Genomic DNA, 24,379 nt, shown 5'->3' with positions numbered 1-24,379 from the left:
AGAGCTGAATGATCTATCTAGCTAGTATTATTCCAGGGACTATCAAAATCGTTGAATATGGTTTCCAATCCTCGATGGAGAACGATTAACCCATTGCAAGCCAAGGGTGTATTTTAATATTCCACCGAAAATAATAAAAATCGAATAATTTTAGCGCAATTCAGGCGAAAGATATCGTGCTTTTTTTTTTAAGTTCAGAGGAAAGATGGCATGAATCTACAAGGAGAATTCACAATCGTTAATATTTTCCGCCATTTCCCTTAGGGGACTATGTTCGGTTTGTCAGCATATGAGACGGTCACACTTGTCATCACCAAACGTCAAAACAGTAAAATTTTCATTCGAGAAATTGGGATCGATCGGCTGAGAATATGTCTGCTATTCTAAACCACGCGATTCGTCGCCAATTCGGCGCTACTGCGGCCCGAAACATGTCTGGAACTGCTGCCGTGGCCGGCGAGCACTCGGGTAAATATCCTACCATTGTCCCAAACACCAAATTTCGCAATGTTTGTGGGGTTAAGGTTATGTAATTTGGCTGTTAGGCAAGACGATCGATTTGGGCTCTCCTTAAACATTTGCGACTCCTTTCAGGTGGCTACAAGGTCTGGAAGCGTCTCTCCTTCTTCGTGGCCGTTCCGGCCGTTGGCCTGTGCATGCTCAATGCCTATCTGAAGCACCAGGAGGAGCACGACCATCCTCGCCAGGAGTTCGTCAAGTACGACTACTTGCGTCGTCGCGAGAAGCGTTTCCCCTGGGGCGAGGGCAACAAGAGCCTGTTCCACAACCCCCATGTCAACCCCTTGCCCGATGGCTATGAGCACTAAGTGGACGCCCGCTTAGTCGCGATTCCGTTGGGGGTGAAGTGAAGGATGGACTTTTTTTGGGTTATTGCTGGCCGGGCGCATGCACACATTCTGATGCTGTGGGAGACTTGTATTTAATGTTAATCTAAATTGAACTCAAGGCGGAAATACACACACACATAAACACAAACAAGCTACCAATACAAACACTGCGGTTGGATCCTTGAATAAAGAACTAAAACAATGTAACGCTCCTCCAGGCCAGAGTCGATGCGGTTCGTTTAATAAGTACGCTATAATTAAGTTTTTATGGGTAATGTTATATTATTGCCTAGAATTTTTCGATGAATTCCCGTTTTTGATCAGCAAACGTCCCTTTTTGGCAGGAGCTACAGGAGGACTCTTCCTAGTCGCAGCAGCCTGTTGTCTGGATTTCTGCGAATTTTCGGGTTGATCTTTTACGAGATCTGAAATCCGTGCCTGTCGTGTACGTTTGGGAAAAACAAGGGTTTCAGTTTCCGCGTCTGGCTTCTCCTTTGGTGGATTTACTTTGCGTTTTTTCACAGGTGGCGGCGGGGACGACGAATCATCACCCACGGGTTCATCGCGCAGCAGTTCTTGCAACAAATATTTCTGCTCTTCCTCGTCGAGATCAGCGCAATTTACAAGTATATCTGGGTCCGCATCACTCTGGTTCGAAACCCTGTCGCCATCATTCTGATACATGTCCATGTCCAGAACATGCTCATCTTCGATGTGTTTCTGCAGGCGATCTGAGCTCAGGAAGATCAAGTCGCAAAATTCGCAGGCAAATCGCTCGCCCTCCTTGTGCGTTGTCATGTGCTTCTCCACCGCACCGATATCATTGATCTTTTCATTGCACAACGGACACTTTAGAGACACATTCGCATGGCGGACCGAGTGCTCTATGAGACTGTTAAAGCTCTGGTGCGACTCCTTGCAGATGCTGCAGACAAACGAGGCCCCCGCATCCTGCTTGTGCATGCGCAGGTGCCTAGACAGATGGTGGGAGAGAATATACGATTTGGAGCAGTATTTGCAGGGGTAGGCTCGCTTTCCGGCATGGGCCACCAGGTGACGGGCAAGCTTGCTGGCAGTGACAAAGCTGCTTGGGCAGTGCTCGCAGGGGAAAGGCAGATCCACGCTGTGAACGACCTAGAAATAGTTCAAATCTTAGTTCAAGTTTTCACGCACATATGCCTCCTTACCTCGTGCCGCTCCAGGCCCTGCTTAAAGGCAAATGCCTTATTGCACATGGTGCACCGGAAAGGGCGCGATTTGGTGTGACGCTCGGCATGCTTCATCATATCCTCGCGCGATAGGAATGGCTTCTCGCAGTGCACGCATATGAACTTGGGAAGATCCGTGTGCGAGCTCTCGTGGCGATGGAGCAGGGCTCGCCGCGTGAACGCCTTGTCACAGACGCTACAGGCGAAGGGTTTTTCGCCGGTGTGGATAAATTTGTGCTTCTGCAGATCGTACTTGGAGAAGAAGGCCTTGTTGCAGTCGCCGCACTGGAAGCTGCGGGCGCGTGTGTGGTTCAGGCGATGGATCTCTAGCAGCTGCAGAAGGGGGAAGGAGCGCTCGCAGTCAGGACAGGAGAAGACATTGGTTGCCACGAGAGCAGCGTCCTTGGTGGCATCTTCACTTGGGTGGGGTACCGCAGTATTTGGACCTATAATTTCCGCGACAATTGCCACATTGCCGTCTCGACCACGTTTGATCTGGGTCGTGGCCAGTTCGGGCTCCGCAGCAACGATGGCGCCCTTATTCAATATCCGAACGGAGGGCTTGTTCAAAACCTTCGGTTTGATTGGCAACTTCTTCTGAACAGGTGGCGCTGGAACCTCTGGTAGTGGTGCTGGCGCCGATATTTGTTCATCCAGTTCATTGGCCATATCCTCCATCATATTCTGCACATCGTCCATCGAGAGCTCCTGGTTATTCTCCACCTTCATCTCATACGACTTGGAAATCGAAGGGGCGGCTATGCCGGCCAGCTTTTTAGCCAACGAACTGGTCTCCAAGACCTGGACATCTTCAATTATCACAGTCTTGGAATTGGCCAGGGTGTTTAGCAATTTCTTGGGCTGTCGTTCGGGGACTGTAGCATCCTTCTTTACGACCGCAGGTGTCTTCGTCGGAGGACGTGGTTTTGCCAGCGGTGCCGGAAGAGTTCCTGTCAGCGGAAACTGCCGGAGAGCTGTCTCAGCTCGCTTGCACATCTGCATAAAGCGGTAGCTGTGCTCGAACAGCAAGTGGCAGTCCAGGCAAATATAGCTGGGCATTTGATCATCGGCGCTCACCTGTAAAAATAAAAAGACAACATAACATTTAAATCTACAACTTTTTTACCTGAAATAATTTATTTGAATAAAACGATACATCAAATAATATCGAATGTTCCACTATCGATTTGTTCGTTCCTCGATACATCGATATTACTTAAATCCATCCCTACTTTGGCGGTAAGTGCACACACACAAACAGCCAAAACACAAACCCACCTCGAGAATTCGTGAGCGGCGCCGGAGCACGCTTAACCTCCGTTAATTAATTGATTAAACGCGGCTAAGCCATAAAAGGATATTTGGCCATTTCCCAGTGCAAATTCAATTGTTAGTGCAAATCATGGGAATATAAAACAAACGAAAAACAGCTGTTGGTTTCGCGGTAGTGTTGAATTTAGTTACAAATAAACAAAATCAAAGAGCCGAACCTGACTGACGGGCCTCTTTTGGGTACGAAAGAAGGGCGCAACAATAGAAGGCAGGGCGTCGCAGGCAGTCACAGGCAGACGGACGCTGAGAACAAAAGGCAAGGCTGGCAACAAGGAGAACAGAACCCACACAAACAATTGACTGCACTGCAGTATCGGACGACGACGGCCGCGAGAGTCGCTCTCCCCCGAGAAGATATCAGAAGCAGCAAAATGACTGACGAGTGCATAACTAGGAACTTTATTGCTCTCGGTTCAAATGGAACGGGCGTCAATCGCAGCAGCATTGGTGATAGTACCGATGCCAAAGGCTGTGAGGGCAACAACGCCGGAGTTGGTGGTGCAACGGCTGCAGCGAGGTAAGGTCCATGTGCATTGTGTGTGTGTTGCTCTCTTCTCTCTACTCGCTACTGCTCTCGCGTTCCCTTCACATAAGTGCGTATATTAAGTGCGGGTCTGCCTGTGTGTTCCTTGTATACCCTTACCGAGGAAGAAGTATTTCGAATGGCATGATGAGGTCCCCAAGGCTTTCTGTTGCTTTCTTCTTTGTCCAAATTGACGGTAAAATCCCAAATTAAGCGGAAGAACCAAATTTAAGACTGCTTTTATCTAATCTTATCGCTGTGGTGGTGATAGCCTATTGAGTGGTTTATTGAAATTATCCGGATCTTGTTTTCAGTATTCCTCCCCCCTCGATCAACAATTATGTGGCCCGAATGCCCGTTGAGCGGTATGCCAGCGAGTACAACATGAATCACAAACATCGCGGTCAGGCCATTATATTCAATCATGAGTTCTTCGAGATACCTACGCTGAGGGCGCGTATGGGTACCAATGTGGATGCGGAGGAGCTGCGCAAGACCTTTAAGAGATTGGGTTTCGATGTGTCAGTGCACAAGGACTGCAAGTGGCAGAACATACGCGAACAGATCGAGAAGGCCGCCGCGCTGGACCATACGGACAGCGACTGCCTGGCCATTGCCATCTTGTCGCATGGCGAGCATGGCTGCATTTATGCCAACGATGTTCAGTACAAGCTGGACCAAATCTGGCACTACTTCACTGCCAAGATGTGCCCCACGCTGGCGGGCAAGCCGAAGTTGTTCTTCATACAGGCCTGCCAGGGAGATGGCCTGGACGAGGGCGTGATGCTAGAGAAGGGAGTGACTGAAACGGATGGGGACTCGTCTATGGGCTACAAAATACCCGTCCATGCCGACTTTCTCTTCTCCTACTCGACGATACCAGGTATGGAAAAACCGATAAGGTTAAACGTTATTTATTTAGTTACTTACTAAACATGCGATTGCAGGCTACTATTCCTGGCGCAATATAAACAACGGCTCGTGGTACATGCAGTCACTCATCCAGGAGCTGAATAGCAATGCCAAGAAATACGACCTGCTCACGCTGCTCACTTTTGTCAGTCAGCGCGTGGCCATCGACTTTGAGTCGAACGTGCCGGCTACCCCAATGATGGATCGCCAGAAACAGATACCGTGCTTCACCTCCATGCTGACGCGCATACTGCGCTTCGGCGACAAACCCAACGGCAATAAGGCTGGCTGAAATATATCCACCTCCTCACCCGCAGCCTGATACGTTCAACGCCCCCCCTTCGTCACTTTGGATTCCATGCTACTACAAGTTCAGTTTTAGCCCTTAGCTTTATTATTGACAAAATTAATTTTATTCCAATTATCATATATCATATATATATATATGTATAATAATCACTTGCCAATCGGGAAATCACAAATATTATATAAGAAGGATATACAATGAAGATTTATAGAAATATACACCCCTATATATTTGATACACATATAAATAAATCAGAAATATTATATAAGATGATATACAATGAAGATTTATACAAATATACACCCATATATGTATGTGTTATACGCATAGGAATAAAAATGAATTCTGAAGAAAATAAATTCGTATTTGTGTCTGCGCGCCAAACAGCTGACCTCTGTGTCTGTGCACACCGAAATGTTGTGTTTGTATGCGTACAGTTGTGGCAATATTGAGTGAAAAATGGTATTTTCGCCCAATTTGCAGGAAAAAAGTGCAGGGAATCAACAATAAACACATGGTTTTATCAGTTTATATGTTTAATGATCAAAGGGCTTTCGCCGTTCCCTTAGCCAAGACCCCCCCACGAAAGCAGTGTGTTCAGAAACCCCAAGCATTGTCTTAGCCAAGTTCTTTCTCGGTTTGCTGTTAGTGCAACTTTGAACCCGATTCAAATCCGATCCGGAAATGAGTTCCAATGAATTCCCTACTTACCTCGGTCGACGTGAGGGCCATTATCAGTAGGGGCAGCGACGCCGTTGACTTGACGCTGGGGTTTTCCGCAAAAAGCGATGCAATTTTCTCCCCCGTCAGGCAGAAGCGGCAGATTTTCTTCTCGGCTAGCTCCGACTCACGGGCTCTTACGATGTCCTCCATCCTGAGCGTTCACGACGAAAACACACGGAATAATAATAAAAGTATACCGCAAACACTGTAAACAAACTCGCGTCAAATAAATAACACGGTTTAAGCAGTGACAATTTCTAGGCGTCTTTTCTTTTCACGAACCCCGCAGTGCTGCCAACCCAGGCGAAACTTTAGCGTGCTGACACACTGGCGAGACATACTGGCCCTGCCAACCTGTCCAAAATAGTTCAAAAAACGGAGTTTGGAGGAATATTTCGAATTGTTCGTTTATTCCGGGCTATTCATCTCCATCCCGCAGACGAGCCTGCGTCTGCTCGCCGATATCGTATATGACGTTCTGTTGGAGCAGTTCGTGGGCCTCGTACTTGAGCGACTCGTCGTAGGCATACTGTATGCTGGTGTCGTAGAGCATCAGTTTGCATTTTGCTAGGGCCAGGATGCAGTTGCGCAGGCGGGCTATCACTTCGCGCTCGTTTCGTGGCACCGCTTCCCCCAGATTCTGGGCAAAGCCACCCTCGCCGCCTTCCTGATCCTGACTCTTGGGGGGCGATATCCAGATGTAGCCGTTGTTGCCCAAGATCACGGACGCTCCACAGGGCAGATTATGGAAGTGCATCTTGCGACGCTTGACCAGCGCGGGGAAGACCTTGACGAGTACGCCCTGCGACAGTTTTCCGTACTTCAAACTTCGGGTGTACAGCGAAAGCGTGCCCTCCTCGAAGATATTCTGAAGAGGAATTCAATAAGCTCCGCTGAAGAGGACCAACATAACTGCTGGGATACTTACTTGAACTTCGGCGGAAATGAGATCGCCTTCGTCCAGATAGCGTCGCATCATCTGCTCATCCTCTGCGGAGCGCCGTCTCAGCTCTCCGCCGGGCAGATTAACCGATGACAGCAGAAGTATGGAGTCCAGGCGGGAATTTGTGTCCACGCGCCAGCGCTTCTGCTGCACCTCGATCACGCGCGCCACCACCACGTCACCGATCTCGCCCACATATCGACTCTTGAGTGGACGCACGGAGATCAGTTTGTTCACCTTCTCAATCACGCCGGCCACAGAGGCCTTGATGTTCTCATCCTCTACGAACGTGCCGTGTCCGCGCATGAAGCCTGCCTCCGGCATGACAACTTCTCCGGGTGTGTAGACGCGCGGCAATACGTCCTGCCGCTCGGCCAGGGCACACCAGTCCACGCGGTCCAGCGCCAGCTCTATTGTGGCGTTTGTGGCCATCGCAGGTCGAGTTTTAAATTGAAAATTAAACAAACTAAACGTAAACGCAACCACAGCTGACAAAACACGCGCGCCGCAGAACCAGTTCGGCGGTGCAACGGAACTAGTTCGTAGCGGAGCCAGTCTGAATCAGCTGTTTTGTGTTGTGGGTGAATTTATAGTTGTTGCTGCTCTGCGGAAATTACGCATATTTAAATGAAAATTTACAATTAAGCGTCTGGAAAATGGATCAGCCCGATGATAACTTTCGCTACATACACAGCAGCGCACTGCACGAGCGCGTGCAAATCAAAGTGTAAGCTGAAAGGGAGTGGCATGCCCGGGACCTGGAAAAATCGAGAAATCATTCTCTATTATCTTTTCAGTGGGACGTTGGAGGGTAAGAAACGGCAGCCAGACTACGAGAAACTGCTTGAGGATCCCATTCTGCGCTTCTCGGGCCTGTACTCGGAGGAGTATCCATCGTTCCAGGTGCGCCTGCAGGTCTACAACAATGGACGGCCCTACTGCCTACCCGTCTACAGCTCCTACAAGGCGTTTGGCAAACGCTGGAGCTGGAACGAGTGGGTGTCGCTGCCCCTGCAGTTCTCCGACTTGCCCCGCAATGCCATGCTGGTGCTGACCATCCTGGACTGCTCGGGCGCCGGCCAGACTGCCGTCATTGGCGGTACAGCGATCTCTGTATTCGGCAAGGATGGCATGTTCCGACAGGGCATGTACGACTTGCGCGTCTGGCTGGGCGTAGAGGGCGATGGCAGTTTCCCCAGCAAGACCCCCGGTAAGGGCAAGGAATCGTCTAAGTCGCAGATGCAGCGCCTCGGAAAATTGGCCAAAAAACATCGCAACGGACAGGTGCAGAAGGTGGACTGGCTGGATCGTCTCACATTCCGAGAGATCGAGGTGATCAATGAGCGGGAGAAGCGCATGTCCGACTACATGTTCCTGATGATTGAGTTTCCCGCCGTCATTGTGGACGACATGTACAATGTGAGTGGTAATCGCCATCTTCCAGTATTGAAAAGCTTAATTTTTGGGTTCATTTTGCAGTATTCCGTGGTTTACTTTGAGCCGGAGGGCGACATCAAGTATAAATTGCCAGCCAAACCCAAGCTGGTCTCGGTGCCCGACTCGGAGATTCAAATGGTCAGTGTGGAGTAACCTCCAATCGATGCATATGTTTTATCTTATTGTTTTTTTCTTATTGTTTTATCTTCTTTTGCTCAGGAAAATCTGGTTGAACGGAAGCACCATCGATTGGCCCGCTCGGAGCGTTCTGGCATCTCGGATCGGGACGCCAAGCCTACAGCCAGGTATTTGAGATGAATATGCAGCAATCCTTTTATGCATTTACATTGGAATCCTCCCTTGAATCTCAGCATTCGCGACCAACTGCACACGATCGTGTATCGTTGTCCGCCCACTTATGTGCTGACCAGCGAGGAACAAGATCTGCTGTGGAAGTTTCGCTTTTATCTGTCGTCGCACAAGAAGGCCCTCACAAAGTTCCTGAAGTGCATCAACTGGAAACTGGAGGATGAGGTTATGCAGGCCCTCTGGATGCTGGCTAATTGGGCCCCAATGGACGTGGAGGATGCCCTCGAGCTGCTGAGTCCAACTTTCACGCACCCGCAGGTGCGGAAGTATGCCATCAGTCGTCTGGCCCAAGCACCCGACGAGGATCTGCTGCTGTATCTGCTGCAGCTGGTGCAGGCCCTCAAGTACGAGGATCCCCGCAACATTGTCCATCTGCACAGCTGCATTTTCCCCGAGAGGGATGTGGCACGGTCCATGCTGGACGAGAACGGCTCTCTAATGGACCAGAGCACCATCTCGGATCTCAGTGGCACTAGCAGTGCCCTCCACTCTTCGGTTATACCCGCCAATCAGCGGGCCGCAAGCGCACTGGCCGCCATCAAGGGTGACATCTCAATCAGTCCTGGCTTGGGCGCTGGTCCGTCTAGCAGTTCGGTGCAAGGACTGGCAGTGGGACTGGGACTGGGATCGGCACCGGGGCCCAGCAAGGCCAGTACTCCAACTCCGGTTACGCCAGCACGGGGCGATGCAAATGCCGCCTCGCTTGTCTCCGACTCAAATTCCAACACTCTGATGCTGGCCGAGGGCATCAGCTTTGGCAGCGTGCCAAGTAATCTCTGCACATTCCTCATCCAGCGCGCCTGCAGCAATTCCACGCTGGCCAACTACTTCTACTGGTACTTGTCCATCGAGGTGGAGGAGGTGGAATCGGTGCGGAAGCAGGACGAGCGCGCCCACGACATGTACGCCATGGTTCTGAAGATGTTCCTCAAGGTGTTGGAAAATGGTAGGTGATCCATCAGTTCAGGGGATAACCCCCATATAATTGGGGATTTTAATATTCAAGGCAACTTCAACCTGAGGGGCATCTTCTATAATCTGCGGAAGCAGCGTCGCTTCATCGATGAGCTGGTGAAGCTGGTTAAACAGGTGGCCAAGGAGCCTGGGAATCGCAACAAGAAGACGGAGAAATTCCAGAAGCTGCTCGCCGAGCAGGATATGTTCAAAATGAACTTTACCAACTTTGAGCCGATACCATTTCCCCTGGACCCAGAGATCTACATCACAAAGATAGTGCCCATGCGCACATCCCTCTTCAAGAGCGCCCTAATGCCGGCCAAGTAAGAGGCGGCTTCCCTCGATACAAAGAATCGCTGGCTAAAATTTATTCTTCTATTTCTTGGACAGGCTCACGTTCGTGACATCGATTGCCCAGCACGAGTATGTGGCAATTTTCAAGCACGGCGATGATCTGCGCCAGGATCAGCTCATTCTGCAGATGATAACGCTGATGGACAAGCTGTTGCGGCGCGAGAATCTGGACCTCAAGCTCACGCCGTACAAGGTGCTGGCCACCAGCTCCAAGCACGGCTTCCTCCAGTACGTCGAGTCGTGCACGGTGGCGGAGGTTCTGGCCCGCGAGGGCAACATCCACAACTTCTTTCGGCGACACAATCCCTGCGACAATGGTCCCTACGGCATATCCGCGGAGGTCATGGACACCTACATCAAGAGCTGTGCCGGTTATTGTGTGATCACCTACTTGTTGGGTAAGATTTTCTGCATGTTCTCCCCATTCAGCTGCATTCCGCTTACGCTTTCGATCTGTCTGTAGGTGTGGGTGATCGGCATTTGGACAACCTTCTGCTGACCACCAATGGCAAGCTATTCCACATCGATTTCGGTTACATTCTGGGACGCGATCCCAAGCCCATGCCGCCGCCCATGAAGCTGAGCAAGGAAATGGTCGAGGCCATGGGCGGTGTCAGTTCCGATCATCATCATGAGTTCCGAAAGCAGTGCTATACTGCGTATTTGCATCTGCGAAGGCATGCCAACGTCATGCTCAATCTCTTTTCGCTGATGGTAGATGCCACGGTGCCGGATATTGCCCTCGAGCCGGACAAGGCGGTCAAGAAGGTGGAGGAGAACCTCCAGCTGGGCCTCACCGACGAGGAGGCCGTTCAGCATCTCCAAAGTTTGCTGGACATATCCATTACGGCAGTTATGCCGGCACTCGTCGAGCAGATCCACAGATTCACCCAGTACTGGCGCAAGTAGAGAGGCCGCCATATCCATATGTGTATCGTTAGTATTGCTCTAGCCAATGCAGTAGATCGCAGTAGGTCTGTAGATCTAGATTTTAATGTATCTGAATGTACTATATATCTGCTTTGTCCTGTCCCGATAGAATCTTCTGTTTCATTGCACGTGGGGGAAGGGGGTCAGAAGATGCGTTCAAAGAAGCCCGTGTGGCTGCTGTTCAAGGTGCTCGAACTGGTGCTGAGCTTTTGCTGCTGCTACATTCACTGGCGTTGCTTCCAGGACGAAGGCATACCGCACATATTCCTGCTGTGCGCCACCTACGGCGGCTCCTCCATCATCTGCCTGCTGGCCATCATCGGGATGTTCTATGCCGAGAAGCCGACAATGCAGCTGGAGTCCGCCTTCAGCGGACTCTTTGGCACCCTGCATCTAGTCACCATCTTTGTTCACATGTATCTGGCGCTGCACGGCAACAAGCTGGTGTACCTGAAGAGTCAGGGGGCGAACTGGCATGGCTACTATATCTGCTGCCGGGACAATGCCACGGTGGCGCTGTACGCAACTGCCGTTTACTACCTACATTGCACCTTTGCTCTGGACCTGATGCTGACACACAGGAGGACCAAGTTTGTGGAGTGCCCGGACGGGACTGTGCGGAAACAGCCGAAGCATCCGCAGCGCAGCATGCGTCCGCTCAAGCTCTATTTCATCAGTAAAGGCGTCGACAACTATCTGAATCGCTTCCGTTGGTTTCACCTGCTCACGGCCAACATGCTGATGAGCACTCAGCCATCCCAGAAGACGCTGGATGTGTCCTCCAATTCAAACGAGGCATTTGAGTTGACACCGCAACTGAATATTAACTGATGTGTTTTACTACTTTTATTTGCAAGAAATTACATTTTTAAATTTACAACGGTGGTTATCGTGCAGCCCTGGCTGCAATCAGCTGTTTTTGGCCCTAATACAACACTAGTCTTCTGAACCGCGCACTTTGACAGCTGTTCCTTTTGATTCTTGCGGTATTTTGAAGTTTCGCCGTTGTTGTAAATGTGCCGGTTCTGTAAATTGCAACTGAAATAGTGGCTCCTTCTGGGAAACTCCAACTTCAACTCCAACTTCAATGGTGATGGCGATGGCGAGCGGTGCGGTAAGTCATCTCTTCTCTGTTTTTTATATTTTTGTTCAAATGCATTGCTGGAAATTTCCGTCTGCAAAGTTTCCTGATTTTCATAGTTCAATGCGTGGTTTTGTGCCCCCGGACGATGGGGGCATATGGCCCCAGCAATGGCAATGCCAATGGCAACTTTTATAGCAGAGCAGAGCATGTGGTGTGTGTGTGTGTGTGTGCGTATGCTGGCTTTTGTGCCTGTGCTGTGCCCCTGCTTATTTAGTGGCAGGTACTCAAATCAAAAGTTTTTGCTAAAAGTTAGCCGGGCCCACTAAAGTTTCAGGCAGACGCACCGCAAAAATTTCGCTTTGCCATGGCTCTCGGCCAGCTGCACTCCCACTCCCACTCACATGCATACATATACACCCTCACGCTCACTTAGTCTCAGGCGGCCAACTAAGTTAGACATGGCAAAACTTGGCACAGCCGCCTCTGCCTCTGCGGCCGACTCATACTAATTTGTAAATCGGGCGCGTAGTAAATGCTCTTATCGGAACCAAACGACGCGCGCTCTTTCCTTATGTCCCCTCTTTATAGTGGGCCCATTGCAAGGTCTATTAAATGTGGGGTTGGGCAGTCGCTCTTTTGAGGGTCAGTGTTTCTCGCCTTCTTTGTGTCACACCATCATATGCATGGATATGCAAATGTACAGATTGAATTCAGTACTCACCTTCTATGTAATATACCTTTGGACATTGCGGCTGAGCCAGTGTGTGAGTGAGCGAGTGAGTGAGTGACTCACCCACTGCACTCAAACTTTGCTTTTGTTATTGTCTGCGGCTATGGCTGTGGCTGCAAGCCAGAGACCAAGCCCTCGCAGCTCTCCGTCTCTTCTCCCCGAACCGCCCCGTTACCATCGTCCTGGATGGGGCAAATGCAGCACGTGTTCATTTTCGTGCAAAAGTCTGCTGGAATTCCAAGTTGGAGTGAAGTTATGTATGTGCGCTTTTTGTTTTGTTTTGGTGTGGTGGCTGGCGCTGACACTTGCGCGTGTATTGGAACGTGAGTGTGCCTCTGGAAGATTCATTTTCTATGTAGATCAGAAATTGTTTGGTTTAGTTGGCAGCTAAATTTCACAACGTGCAGTTTTGTGGTGGGTGTTATATGTACACCCATATACGTATACGAACTATATAGAATGTGAGTGCTATTACAGTAATAGTTTTGCCGGCTGCGATAAAAAACAACGCTAATTTCTGCGGAGTAGCGTAGAGCCGCCGCCCTCAGAGATGATTGAGTGATTGAGATTAACGGTAAGTGAAGATGCAGATTAAACAGCAGCAGATAAAGCGAGACAGCCAAACACGGGAAGCTTTTTACTCGAGAAGAAGGCTAGTCCTGAAAACAGAAGAACCGTTGTTTAAGAACATCAGCTGGCACGCTCATCAGTGTGCATCTCTCGTTCTCGTTCTCTCTCTCCCTCTCTCTCTCTTCATCGCCCACTTTCTATTTCAAGTAGTTCTCTAGAACCGTGCTAGCAAGCTCAAGACTGATTTCATAATCATCGTATTGGGGTAACTGTAATTTAAACCTTACCGCTGACTTCCTATATGCTCTCGGTTTTAACTAGAACTTTGGAGTAATCGCGCAGTTATGTATTTGTTGTTGTTTCTACACAGTTGAGAACCAAACTCCCGAAACGAAGGTTCCCATAGTCACACTCCCTGGCTCCCTCCCTCCCTTACCGCTTTCCATTCCTCTTTGCTGGTCTTGGGCGAAAACAAACCCAAAAACGTCATGTACGTGCCGCTTGTGCAGCTCAATAGATCTTCGGGGTAATCAGTTTACGCTGACGTCGTTTTGCTTACCACTTCCCCCGCTCCCACTTGCGAACCAACCATACATACATATGTATATGTAGTATGTATGTATGTATTCATATTCCAAATCCAAGTGCAAGTCGTGTTTCTACATGCGAAACTCTATGTAAACCGAAATGCTTCTCATATACTCTTTCAGAGAGTATTATGATTTTTAGCAGATATTTGCAAACTCATAATAAATTTATGTATGTACATATATGTATATTTATTTCTTTTATTTGTCAAGTAATAACTTTTTGCCTCTAGATCTACCAACCAAACTCCAAAGATCTCTATCTGTTAGGGCATCCAAAGCTTCGGCATTCGAAGGTACCCATTTTCTTCTGTGTTATTTTTTCAATTTTATTTCTGCTGCTACTGCTGCTGTCGCCATAGTGGTTGGTGTTGTTCGTTTTTCATGAACCGATACTAACTCGAGTGCTACTATTTCAGTTGGTTACTAAACATTTAGTGCTCCCCCCTCCAGCAGCCAACCGCCCGGCTTGGGCGAGCAGCGGGCTGACTAAGCGAACTGTCGCGTCATATTAACCATATTGTGGGACCCGCCGAAACGGTGGCTTTTGCATATTGCCTGCCTGCCTGTCCATGCCCCACAATCAGCACCCTCTCCACCTTCCCCCCTTCGTGGAGCACCCGCATCTGTTGCCTGCATTTGCTCCATTTGTTTGTTTGTGTTGAGAGCGCTTATGTGTGTGTGTGTGTGTGTGCTTGTTTTGTTGTTGTTGTTCTTGTTGCCCACAACGTGATAAAAACTTTAAACATTGAATTGTGAGACTTCGTCACTTGGTTGTAAATTGAAATAAGACTACCTTACTCTGTCCCTCTTTCCTGAGCACCGTCGGTCTCTCTGTCTCAACCGTTAAACGAAATGAGAAGCAAGAGAAAATACAAAAAAAAAATAAATCTATTGCAATTGTCAGCAAATTTCCTCCAAAGGCGAGAACAAAACAACAACAGAATCAACAGCATCAGCGAATTCGAAGAAGAAGAACAAGTGTAGCGAGGGCTGAAAATAAGGAAGAGGAATCAGAAGCTTAGGATATAGTAGCAGTATTAGTAGGTACAGTAGAGAGCAGAAAATGAGGAGCAAGGCAATTTTTAGGGTATGTGAAATCTTTCCTAATCTGCTATTGTACGATTATTCCTGTGGAAATGCTTTTGTTTTTTATATGTATTTCCACGTTGCTGTCGGTTTTGCTAAAAACGGACGGTAGACAGCTGCAGCTTAACGTTTTATGATTTAAAATGCATACATAGATAAACACATACATACATATGTACACACGTACGTAGATATGTATTTACATTTGTTTGCGTATGTGCCGACGTTTGTTTATGCGAAGCTCTGGCCGATTCCTCGATTCCAGCATTTCCCATTCAGTGCAGTTTCTGACGCCTTCGGTTCGACTGTCATCTCTCTCTCTCTCTCTCTCTCTGTACGTCTGTCCTAGTGCGCGGTTTTTAGTTCTTGCTATTCCTACGTTTTTTTCTGCTTACTCTTTATTTGTGTGGTTCCCTGAATTGCGTGATTTGTGGCATCGCAAGTGAAAGACACAGTACTTCAATTAGTTTCTGATTTTTCGTTTGAACAGAACCAAAATTGCGATAATCAAATCAAATCAGGTACAGAGTCAACGTGATTCATATTTCAAGGGATTATTGGATTAAAATTTAAATAAAATACACGTCTAAAGTGTAATTCAATTGGATGTGATCAAGTTCAGTGGAAAATTGTGAATTTATGGTGAGTTATAATCAGAATTTCTATATTTCAATTGATTTAAGCTTGATTCCACTTTCCCCGCAATCTTTTGCAGAATTGTAACCATTCCACGGTTACGCATTCCTCTGATTTTTCTCTCCAAAAATTAACTAAAATTATGTGATTCCCGCTTAACTTTCAAACTTTGTGTAACTATAAATGATACTTCGTTCATCTTATCGAATAGTTAAAGTACAAAATGGAAATCAGAGCTATGCAATAGCATGGGCTTTTATGAGGTCGGAAATTACCGTTAGCATAGTGCCAAGTTTATGGCTCTTGAGTCACACACACACAGACACACACACACACACACGTGTTTGTGTTGGCCACGTTAAACGTAATGTTAGCGCAGTTTTGCTTACCTTTAACTCAATTATCTGATAAAGAAAGCCACATACTACAGCTACGCTACGGATGTTACCGTGGGCAGGGATAGGGAGAGGGACAGGGAGAGGGAGAGAGAGAGGGGCAGAGGACAGGGACGTTATCCGCAGTTTGTTGACCTCCGCTGATAAAGATTTTTTCCATTCCTCTTTCCTCTTTAGTTTTGCAAAAAGTTTATCCTCAAAGCGACACGAAGATCATGTCAATATGAGGCATGGTAAACAATAATATCACAACGAAATACTATCTTTAAAAGTCGAAGGTGTAGATACTCTTGCAGGTGGATGTAACTTATGGTATATGATATTTCTAGCTGTATATAGAACTTGGCTTGAACACGAAACAATCATCAGATATCCTGACAGTAGTACTCTATGTGGAGGAATACCCTCCTCAAGAGTATACTCGCACAAAGAATAGCTCTTTGTGGCTAAGAAGTCGGTCCTATCGGTCGATGGTGGTTCGACTATATGGTAATTGGGCACACGGAGCTCGATTTAGAGGTCTAATAAGTAAAACCCGCACGTAGGCCAAATAAAAATGGTAACAGAATCGAACGGTGCTGCCTCTGGCGCTGGTCTGGTCTCTGGCTTGGGTTGGTGACAGACGGTGATTCGAAGTGAGTTCGGTTCCCAAGGCCAGTGGATCTATCAGGTTAATTACCCGCCATTGTTAATCCTAGCCAAGCGGTAGTACGCCTTCCCGAACTTCCACTCCCTTTAAGACCTCTTTTTTTGTGTGTTTTGCCTTTTTCAGTTCTTTTTCTTAAATTTTTTGTGGTAATAATGAATTCAATTATTGTCACTCGAGTGCGTTAAGTATGCGGTAAAGGTATGAGCGCTCTGTGCTGTGTGCTATCTGTATCTGTGAGATACATTTGTATGTAAATACGTGCGCAACAAAAAAAATCAAGCTTCTGCGTCACTTGAAATTAAAACGTTTCTGCAAAAATACCAACAACCAGAGTACAAAATAATGAAAATAAAGGCTCAAAACTAGTTTACGAGGCGCACATTTTGTGGCATACGGAGTTGGAGGGTTACGGCGAAGGCGAGGGCGGACAAATGACTACCGAAAGGGATTACGTTAGATTGCCTTTAATGGGTTCAACGGGTTCAAAATATACATCGATTCTAGAAGTTTTTGTTTGGCTGTTAGTGTCCGGGTGCAGTCCGGTTACTGAATCGATTCTTATGTTGATTCTTTGGTATTTTAAGATCATAGCTACCAAAGCTATCAAACTATGCATAGGGCCAATAGACAGAAATTTCCCATATTTAATTTGGTTGCAGCTTCTATATTTTAGGATGTGATAAACTTCTAAAGAATCATACAAATAATCTCTTAATAAACAAATTCACTTACATTCTACACTAAAATTCCAATCATAGGTACATCATTTTAATCTTCCTAATTTATTATACAAATAATTCTAAAGATATATGCATAATATAATTATGCCCTCGCACCTTCTTTTGGCTACGTGATTATATTGCCATTTAAACAACAAGAACCATGCGATGATAAACAAATAAAAAGTTAGAATAAAAAGCAAATATACATACATATGTATATGTATGTATGTATGTATATATAAATAATGGCTAACGAGAGGCGGCGGCTCTCTCTCCACCCAATTTCGCCATTACAAATTTTCGTATTTTGCTGCCAATTCTGATTCCGATTCCGAGCCTAATTTATTAATTTCATTTAATTTCTTTATGGGGCTGGCTTTTCGTTTCTTTTGGTTCGTTGTTCTTTGGACGCTGGCTGGGCTGGGCCCCGCCCCAAAAAACTTTACACAAAGCGAGAATATAGCTTTTGTTTTTTAACAATTGTGTAGGCCTCCTCGCTCGCACCTTCGTACTACAGCGCGCTGTCTCTCTCTCTCTCTCTCTGTCTCCCCGTCTGCCTCTCTCTATTGCTGTTCGTTCTTACTCTAACTGTGTGTGTGTGTGTGTGTGTGTGTCTGTGAGAGAGTGTATTTGTGGCTTTTATAAACATGTTTTCGCATTAATAATACATTTTTATTCGCTAATTTAAATGTTGCTTACTTTAAACACGAAACCAGTTGGGGTCGCAGCGGTATATCAGACATATGTATAGTAAATACCTATATACGATGTACATATGTATGTATGCTCTTACACCCATACAAAGAACCATCTGGGTGGAGCCTAAAACTTGGATAATTTACTTAGTCTCTGGGTCTGGGTCTGGGTATGGGTATGGGTCTGGGTTTGTGCCTGTGTATGTCTGTCTGTCAGGGTTTTCTTCTTTGTGTTATTTATGCATTTGTTCAACTCAAACTTGGGAATTATTTGATGGCGATTTAAGAACCCTGTGCTCTCCATCCTCTCCCCATCCTCATGCTCAGCTGTCCTCTTGGGGAAAGTTCTTGTAACAATTGGTGTGGGGGTTGGGGCGGTGTCAAGTGGGTGGTTGCGACTGTGGGTGATTAAACGCCCACAATAAACGCCTCGAACAGCAGGCACATTCAAAGAATCCTTGTTTCTCGCATCGAACAAATGTCCCCTGTAGCATCCACATCGTGCTCCTCCTCCAGCTTGACTCAACCTTTTTCTGTAGCTAATATTAGCGCATTATCTTTCGAGATGGATATACATACATACGCTTCGTTATTTGTTTCTGCAAAGAGGATCCTTCCTTAAAAACTAAATCAAATTAAGCATAAGATTTGTACAATTCTCTACTCCTTGAAGATCCGAACCCGAACTTCGAGGCTCTTGCTGAATAGGCATTGAAACAAAAGACAATGCCCCAGATACGAGTGACAATAGCTGGGAGGGGAGCACACAGTCGAACCCTCGGACCGAGCGAATTGGGGCAGCATTGAGTGGAGCGATTGAAATGCGACAATTTGTTGCTTCTCAAGTGCCGGGCAGGCAGGGCCTGGAGCAGGCACAGTTTGAGCAATCCGAATCACTGCCGCCACACAGCAGGGGCACATGAGTATGAGTATGAGTATGCTCAATATTACACCAATCAATCCCCGGGCCAGGCCGGAGCCAGCTGCCCTTTTGTCAAATTCAAATAAACAAAAGCCATTAGCAAATGTATCCGAAAGATGCACACAGCACAGTACAGCAACAGCAACAGCTCCAGCACCAGCAGTGGCGGCGACACTTGAGCTGGTGTAATCAAATCATAAATTTATATGTATATACGGACAGATAGATATGGGAATGTTTTTCCGTATGCCATTCTATTAATTTCCATTAGGGTCTTGTTCTCGTCGTAGATACGATATGAGAGTATCATCCAACCCTGCGCTAGGCGACGCTTTTGAATTGGTTCAAGTATCTATGGCTTGTTGCAACAACAAACACAATACAAAAACGACAACAACTGTACTTTGTCACTGGCCGAAAAATAGAAGGAAACCGCTCATCAGGAGGTTGCAAACGGAACTCCTTTTCATCTTTATTTTCATTTTCATTTCCATTCTCATCTCCTCTTCGCTCGGAGATTTATTTATCAAACTATCTTTGAGCATTTTGCATCCCTTTGGAACGCATCGCATCCCTCATCTTGCCTCAACCTCAGTCTCAGTCCCAGAGTTTCTGCGACAGGAAAGTTCTTCCGGTCTGTCCTCCTCCGTGGTGTGGTGGCTTCTTTCATTGTCTGTACTCTCGCTCAGGATCTGAATTTGGTGTATTGGGCTCGGCAGGGCAGGGCATTTCCAAGGGTAACACCTTTCTGTTTGCTAAGGATCTGATAGGTTTTTGGTCGGATTATCACAGTTTATGGTAATATTTTGTCAAAGGAAATATCAGAAATACAAAGCAATTCTAAATCTACGTACGGTGAAGACTTTACTGTACCAATCATATAATAACCTTCTATTATTGTAGGGCATTCCAGACTTCGCTGTTGCGCGACATTCATGTCTGGTTAGCCCTTCCCCTTCCCTCTTCCCTCTTCCCCCTTCCATTTCGATTTCCATTCCATGGAAATAATCCAAAATTCAAAAAGTCTCAGCAACGCGCATATTTTAGGAAATCATTTCTTGATTACGACGTTTGAAACAATTTGTCTTTCACTCTTTTCGCCTCAGTTCTCCAGCTTTTTGGTTATTTTGGGTGCTTTATATATACACACGTATAGTATATATTGAGATGCGGATGTGCGTGTGTGTGTGTGTGAACGTATTTGTGTACTTAGCTCAAAGTTGTCTGACTCGTTGAGACTCAAAGAGCGACAGCGTCTGAGAGGGAGACAGACAGAGTGAGTAACTTTTTTTCTTCTTTTTTTTTCTATCCATTATTCTTGCGCCCATTTTGATTTTTATTGTTGCTTTTCCATTGGCTTTCATCAAACAAAAAGAAAAAAAGAATTCGAGTTTGTACAAGATGTTGTTTTTGTTGGCCTATAAAAAACTGAATTTAAAATTTCATCTTGTTTTTATACACTAGCCAAAGGGGGTATTTTTATTTTAGAAGAGAGAACAGTTTTTGTGATCCTAAAGGGTATTCAGATTCTTGAGCAGATTGATTAGATAGGATTCTTCTAGGGACTGTGATTTTCTTTGCATTAGTCCCTCATATTTAAAAAATATATCAAGGTTCTTAGCAGGATCCCCATATGATAACGTAAGGAACTGTTTTTGTAGTCTAAACATAATTGTTAGCGAAGAAATTGTAACTGTAATCGCACTCCTATCTGTAGGATTTTATTCGATCTAAATTTAATGACTATATCATATGGAGTCTATTGAAATGATTTGGAAAGGGTATCAAAAGTTTCGGTAACGCAGCCTTTTTACTCCTATATATTCAATCTTTTTTTTTGTGAAAAGATAAGGAAAAAGTTGTTTCTAAGGTTTTCGCTATCATTCGGATGGAGGAGGGGATAAAAGAGAGAGCTCTCCTCCGGCTGGATACAATATTTTTGTGAATGAATTTTTTCGTGAACTGTCAGGCCACAGGGGAAGCATCAGCAGAAGGTCAGCAGCAGCAGCAGTCACAACAAATGGCAGCAACACCTGTTGCGCACACTCACACATGCAGAAAGACCGGCAGTCAGTCACACAGACACGCGCCGCCAAAAAGGACAGCAACAGCAACAGCAACAACAAGAGGAACAACAGCCGCAGTCGCCGCAGCATTTACTCACGTGCTGTGCTGTGTGAAATGTGAAATGGCCCAAAAACGAGGACGAGAGCAACGGAGGCAACACATGCTGAGAGCACACGAGGAATCGCTTCGTTTCGTCTCGCCCTCCCTCCCGATTGTATCGTACGGTAAAGGTGAGAGGCGACAGACTGCGATAGCGCGCTCTATTCCTTGTTCTGCTTTCTGCACGCTCTCTCTCTCTCTCTCTCTCTCTCTGTCTGTCTTTCCTTTGTTTTTGTTTTGTTTTGTTTGGGCTTTTTCTCTTCGTTCTCGTGCGTGTGTGAGTAACATGTGCAGGGCCTGGCCTCTGCTCCGATGTTGCTAATGTCATAGGTCAGGTTCAGGCTATGGCCCGTGATGAGGATGTGGGATGGAGGATGGAGGACAGCTAAATGCCACTAAATATGCAACAACAACCGATGGCATGTGTCTGTCGTGTGCGACTCAACGACAAACGTGTTGGGACATGTCACAACAGGATTGCCCAATGCTCTCTCCTGCACATGCGGCTGCTGCCGTGCTGCCAGTGTCTGCCCGACAACAGCAGAGGAGGAGCAGCAGCTACCAAAAGTTTGAGATGTCAACAGTTGGTGGCGGCCTGTGAGAACACATGTTGAGCCTCGAGACGGGACAGCCCAAAGCGGAAGAGCCAAAGAGTATAGTAAGCAGAGATGATGGAGAAACGAGAGTGACACCCCACTACAAGCATTGACGGAGGAAGCCAGAAGGCTGGAAATCACAACTGTTATTTTTATAAATTTAGCTTTCTATAACTGTCAGCTCCACCACTTTTCCCTCATACTCTGTTCTAAGGATTGTTCTAAGAAAGAAAAACAGCTGTGGGATTCGTACTTGATATACCAGTTTCCCCCCTTCCTAAAAGCAGTTTCAAAAGAGAGAATACAAAGAAGGAACTTCAATTAAAGTCATCGAATCCTCTACCATTTAGAATCTTTTCAAACTGCAAAACTAGAATGCCCAGACAAAGCGGCATTAAATCTCTGCAATGTCCTTAGTCCTTATTCAGTTTCACAAAACACACAAAAAAAAAAACCTGAATAAGTAGAATACACAAATCTCTCAAGAAGGAAGATTCCTCCTATCGAATAACATTTCCGATCCCAAGATCAACTGTACTCGTAAATCCACACCAGGAATAAAATTCCAATGGCAACAAAATCGCACGCAAAAACCGAAACCGAAACTAAATTTGAACACCCCAAAACGCAAAGCAGGAGAGAGATAGAGAGAGAGAGATAGAGAGTGAGAGAGAAGTCTGTGATCGCTGACTACCTGAGCAATATAATTCGTACCTTGAGGCAGAGTTTGCTTTGGATTTGTTTTATTTATCGTTCGTTGTTGTACATCATCATGTTCCTGGTAAAAATTTTTGCGTCTTGTGCAAACAACACACACACATAGGGAGAGGAAGAGAGCATAAAACTGTGACTGCGACTGCGACTGGTAGGTGGGGGGAGAGATAACAAAAGGAACACGTTATCCTTTTTTTCATGTTAATGGTTTATGGTTTCCTTGTTTTGCGTAGGAATAGGAGCAGGATCAGGAGCAGAGGGCGCACGAGTGAGTATAATAAGAGCGCCTAATGCCCCGAGATATCTCTATGTGTGTGTGTGTGTGTGTGTGTGAGTGCTTGTGTTTCCCTTCTCCGTCGTGGTCCTCATCCAAGCCACGTCTTAGGCTAAACAGAAAAACATAAACAAAGCGTGGAAAACGGGATGAAACTGCGTGTCCTGAAAGCCAAACTAAATGCGTCTTTGTTTCCTACTTGGCTTGGGCGGCCGGCCCTTCCCATCTGCCTTATATGCGTAGTTTTAGGAACTAGATTTCCTCCTTCGTTCGTCCTTTTGCCAAAAACTGCGCAGCTGCCCTTGGCCCTTGGCCCTTAGTCTTTTGTTTGAAGATTATACAGAGATAAGTCTACAGATCCAGTATTCGTTTGAAGATCGAATTTCCATTTGGACAGGTGTCCCAAAGAGGCATCCCCCGTTCACTTAGTTGCAATGCAATTAATGTTGCAACCATCCCTCATATGACAGATCTATCTACCGTCCCATTCCATTCCTCCCAGGGGGGTTTCATCACAATTATTAAACAAATTAAAATCTCTGACAATCACACAATTTCCACTGACACGAGTGGAAAGTGGGTGGATTTTGAAGGACAACAGAGGCACAAAGTTATGAAAATTATCTGCGTATCTGCATCTAGATGTCTAGGTAAAAACTGTACCACATTTGAATTTCAAATACAAGACTGAAAACGTATTTCAATTTTCCTTTTGTCGTCTTTGTGTGCTGATTGAGGAGAGATTTCCAAATCACAATCATGCCCAGACCTCGGCTCTAAAGTTAGGCAAATGTATTTACATATTTAGCAACGTGGAACGGAACAACAGTGACATACAGAGATACTCCACTCCACTCCACTTCATTCCACAGTTGTTGCAGGGTTGCACACACACACACACACACACACAATGAGATACTCGAAAGATACAAAGTCAGCGGCAGAGAGTCGAGTCGAGTTTAGATATTTACCCCGAGATACGTAATAGAATGGGGTAAGGAACTTTTGTGAGGGATAACCAAGGCAATAATCATTATAATATCTAAATGTATATACATACATATGTACAGTGCTGTACATATACATATATATGGCCAGCCATTGTGTAACTGTATTAATGGGCTAAATATTTTTGATTGCCACGACGAAGCCATTTGAATATTCTCAGCTACAATATAGATTTTTATTAACGAACTTTGTCTACCATCCCGTCCCTCCCCCTTGCCACCCGCCTGCCTGCCTCCTGGTTCTCACTCGTACATATTACCCAGTGAGGCGTTTGTAAATTTATATTGAAATCAAAGCCATTGTCTTATGGGTTACAACATACCCATTGAACCACCGAGTACACCCTCGACCGAAGAGGGTTGCTTGCTACTTTTGAATTCCGAATGGCAACTGGGGGAAATCCCGAAATGATGTATTAAACTGTGGAAAGATGTGCAAATTAGTTGCGACCAGTCACGGCAATTGGAACTGCAGTTCACGGGGGTGTGGACCAGAGGCGGTGCGTACTGAATTGGTGGAATAGAGTTGTTGAAATGGAATGATTGGAGGCTAGAGATACGAAAGGTTTTCACAAATCAAAGAGTTCTAAACAAATATTGTAGTATTAATTCAACGAATAGAAATATTCTAAAGAGCTATTGGAATATCCTGAAATAAAAGACGATTATTACCATTTCATACCATTCCTTTCCATTCCCT

General features: G+C 46.2%; 7 protein-coding genes across 9 annotated transcripts in view; 5 read left to right on the top strand and 2 right to left on the bottom strand.

Annotated features, from left to right (window-relative positions):
• The first annotated feature begins 290 nt into the window (after positions 1-290).
• levy (cytochrome c oxidase subunit 6A levy) lies at positions 291-1,055 on the top strand. Its single transcript, XM_001361057.5, has 2 exons — positions 291-468; positions 595-1,055. Exons 1-2 carry the CDS (start codon positions 372-374, stop codon positions 825-827), a joined length of 330 nt encoding a protein of 109 aa, XP_001361094.1. The 5' UTR covers positions 291-371; the 3' UTR covers positions 828-1,055.
• Positions 1,056-1,061: 6 nt separating this feature from the next.
• On the bottom strand, positions 1,062-6,164 carry pita. The gene is made up of 3 exons (XM_001361055.5): positions 5,842-6,164; positions 2,036-3,133; positions 1,062-1,982 (listed from the first exon to the last, which is right to left on the bottom strand). The coding sequence occupies exons 1-3, from the start codon at positions 6,001-6,003 to the stop codon at positions 1,131-1,133; spliced, it is 2,112 nt and encodes a 703-aa protein (XP_001361092.3). The 5' UTR covers positions 6,004-6,164; the 3' UTR covers positions 1,062-1,130.
• On the top strand, positions 3,294-5,403 carry Dcp-1 (Death caspase-1). The gene is made up of 3 exons (XM_001361056.4): positions 3,294-3,905; positions 4,226-4,794; positions 4,859-5,403. Exons 1-3 carry the CDS (start codon positions 3,760-3,762, stop codon positions 5,113-5,115), a joined length of 972 nt encoding a protein of 323 aa, XP_001361093.2. The 5' UTR covers positions 3,294-3,759; the 3' UTR covers positions 5,116-5,403.
• A 70-nt stretch (positions 6,165-6,234) lies between the features above and the next one.
• On the bottom strand, positions 6,235-7,319 carry Rrp4 (exosome complex component Rrp4). The gene is made up of 2 exons (XM_001361054.5): positions 6,782-7,319; positions 6,235-6,721 (listed from the first exon to the last, which is right to left on the bottom strand). Exons 1-2 carry the CDS (start codon positions 7,226-7,228, stop codon positions 6,272-6,274), a joined length of 897 nt encoding a protein of 298 aa, XP_001361091.1. The 5' UTR covers positions 7,229-7,319; the 3' UTR covers positions 6,235-6,271.
• A 133-nt stretch (positions 7,320-7,452) lies between these two features.
• On the top strand, positions 7,453-10,954 carry Pi3K59F (phosphatidylinositol 3-kinase 59F). The gene is made up of 8 exons (XM_001361053.4): positions 7,453-7,523; positions 7,594-8,215; positions 8,276-8,371; positions 8,453-8,538; positions 8,605-9,548; positions 9,609-9,882; positions 9,950-10,311; positions 10,377-10,954. The coding sequence occupies exons 1-8, from the start codon at positions 7,453-7,455 to the stop codon at positions 10,820-10,822; spliced, it is 2,901 nt and encodes a 966-aa protein (XP_001361090.2). The 3' UTR covers positions 10,823-10,954.
• Positions 10,824-11,726, top strand: LOC4804546 (uncharacterized). Its single transcript, XM_033378189.1, has one exon. It carries the CDS (start codon positions 10,841-10,843, stop codon positions 11,672-11,674), a length of 834 nt encoding a protein of 277 aa, XP_033234080.1. The 5' UTR covers positions 10,824-10,840; the 3' UTR covers positions 11,675-11,726.
• Positions 11,727-11,799: 73 nt separating this feature from the next.
• The window catches only part of apt (apontic), a 38,624-nt gene continuing 26,044 nt past the window's right edge, over positions 11,800-24,379 (top strand). The window contains exon 1 of one of the 3 annotated variants that reach the window (XM_015184521.2): positions 11,800-11,957. In XM_015184521.2, the coding sequence (XP_015040007.2) occupies positions 11,931-11,957 (27 nt within the window). In that variant the 5' untranslated portion in view covers positions 11,800-11,930. Of the gene's footprint in view, positions 11,958-13,040; positions 13,232-15,426; positions 15,546-24,379 lie in introns of those variants that run through there. The other 2 variants (XM_004444178.3, XM_015184520.2) reach the window with 2 other exon arrangements.

Source organism: Drosophila pseudoobscura, chromosome 3 (assembly GCF_009870125.1).
Source record: "Drosophila pseudoobscura strain MV-25-SWS-2005 chromosome 3, UCI_Dpse_MV25, whole genome shotgun sequence".
Classification (NCBI taxonomy): Eukaryota; Metazoa; Arthropoda; class Insecta; order Diptera; family Drosophilidae; genus Drosophila; species Drosophila pseudoobscura.
The sequence above is the reverse complement of the archived record's forward strand: the minus strand, read 5'-3'. Positions and strand labels throughout refer to the sequence as shown.

Coding starts and splice junctions, on each gene's coding strand:
- levy (XM_001361057.5), top strand. CDS start 372: ATGTCTGCTATTCTAAACCACGCGATTCGTCGCCAATTCGGCGCTACT. Junction 469..594: donor CGTGGCCGGCGAGCACTCGG/GTAAATATCCTA, acceptor GACTCCTTTCAG/GTGGCTACAAGGTCTGGAAG.
- Dcp-1 (XM_001361056.4), top strand. CDS start 3,760: ATGACTGACGAGTGCATAACTAGGAACTTTATTGCTCTCGGTTCAAAT. Junction 3,906..4,225: donor GGTGCAACGGCTGCAGCGAG/GTAAGGTCCATG, acceptor TCTTGTTTTCAG/TATTCCTCCCCCCTCGATCA. Junction 4,795..4,858: donor CTCCTACTCGACGATACCAG/GTATGGAAAAAC, acceptor ATGCGATTGCAG/GCTACTATTCCTGGCGCAAT.
- pita (XM_001361055.5), bottom strand. CDS start 6,003: ATGGAGGACATCGTAAGAGCCCGTGAGTCGGAGCTAGCCGAGAAGAAA. Junction 3,134..5,841: donor TGGCCCTCACGTCGACCGAG/GTAAGTAGGGAA, acceptor TTATTTTTACAG/GTGAGCGCCGATGATCAAAT. Junction 1,983..2,035: donor AGGGCCTGGAGCGGCACGAG/GTAAGGAGGCAT, acceptor AACTATTTCTAG/GTCGTTCACAGCGTGGATCT.
- Rrp4 (XM_001361054.5), bottom strand. CDS start 7,228: ATGGCCACAAACGCCACAATAGAGCTGGCGCTGGACCGCGTGGACTGG. Junction 6,722..6,781: donor TCATTTCCGCCGAAGTTCAA/GTAAGTATCCCA, acceptor ATTCCTCTTCAG/AATATCTTCGAGGAGGGCAC.
- Pi3K59F (XM_001361053.4), top strand. CDS start 7,453: ATGGATCAGCCCGATGATAACTTTCGCTACATACACAGCAGCGCACTG. Junction 8,372..8,452: donor CCGACTCGGAGATTCAAATG/GTCAGTGTGGAG, acceptor TCTTTTGCTCAG/GAAAATCTGGTTGAACGGAA. Junction 9,549..9,608: donor CCTCAAGGTGTTGGAAAATG/GTAGGTGATCCA, acceptor TTAATATTCAAG/GCAACTTCAACCTGAGGGGC.
- LOC4804546 (XM_033378189.1), top strand. CDS start 10,841: ATGTGTATCGTTAGTATTGCTCTAGCCAATGCAGTAGATCGCAGTAGG.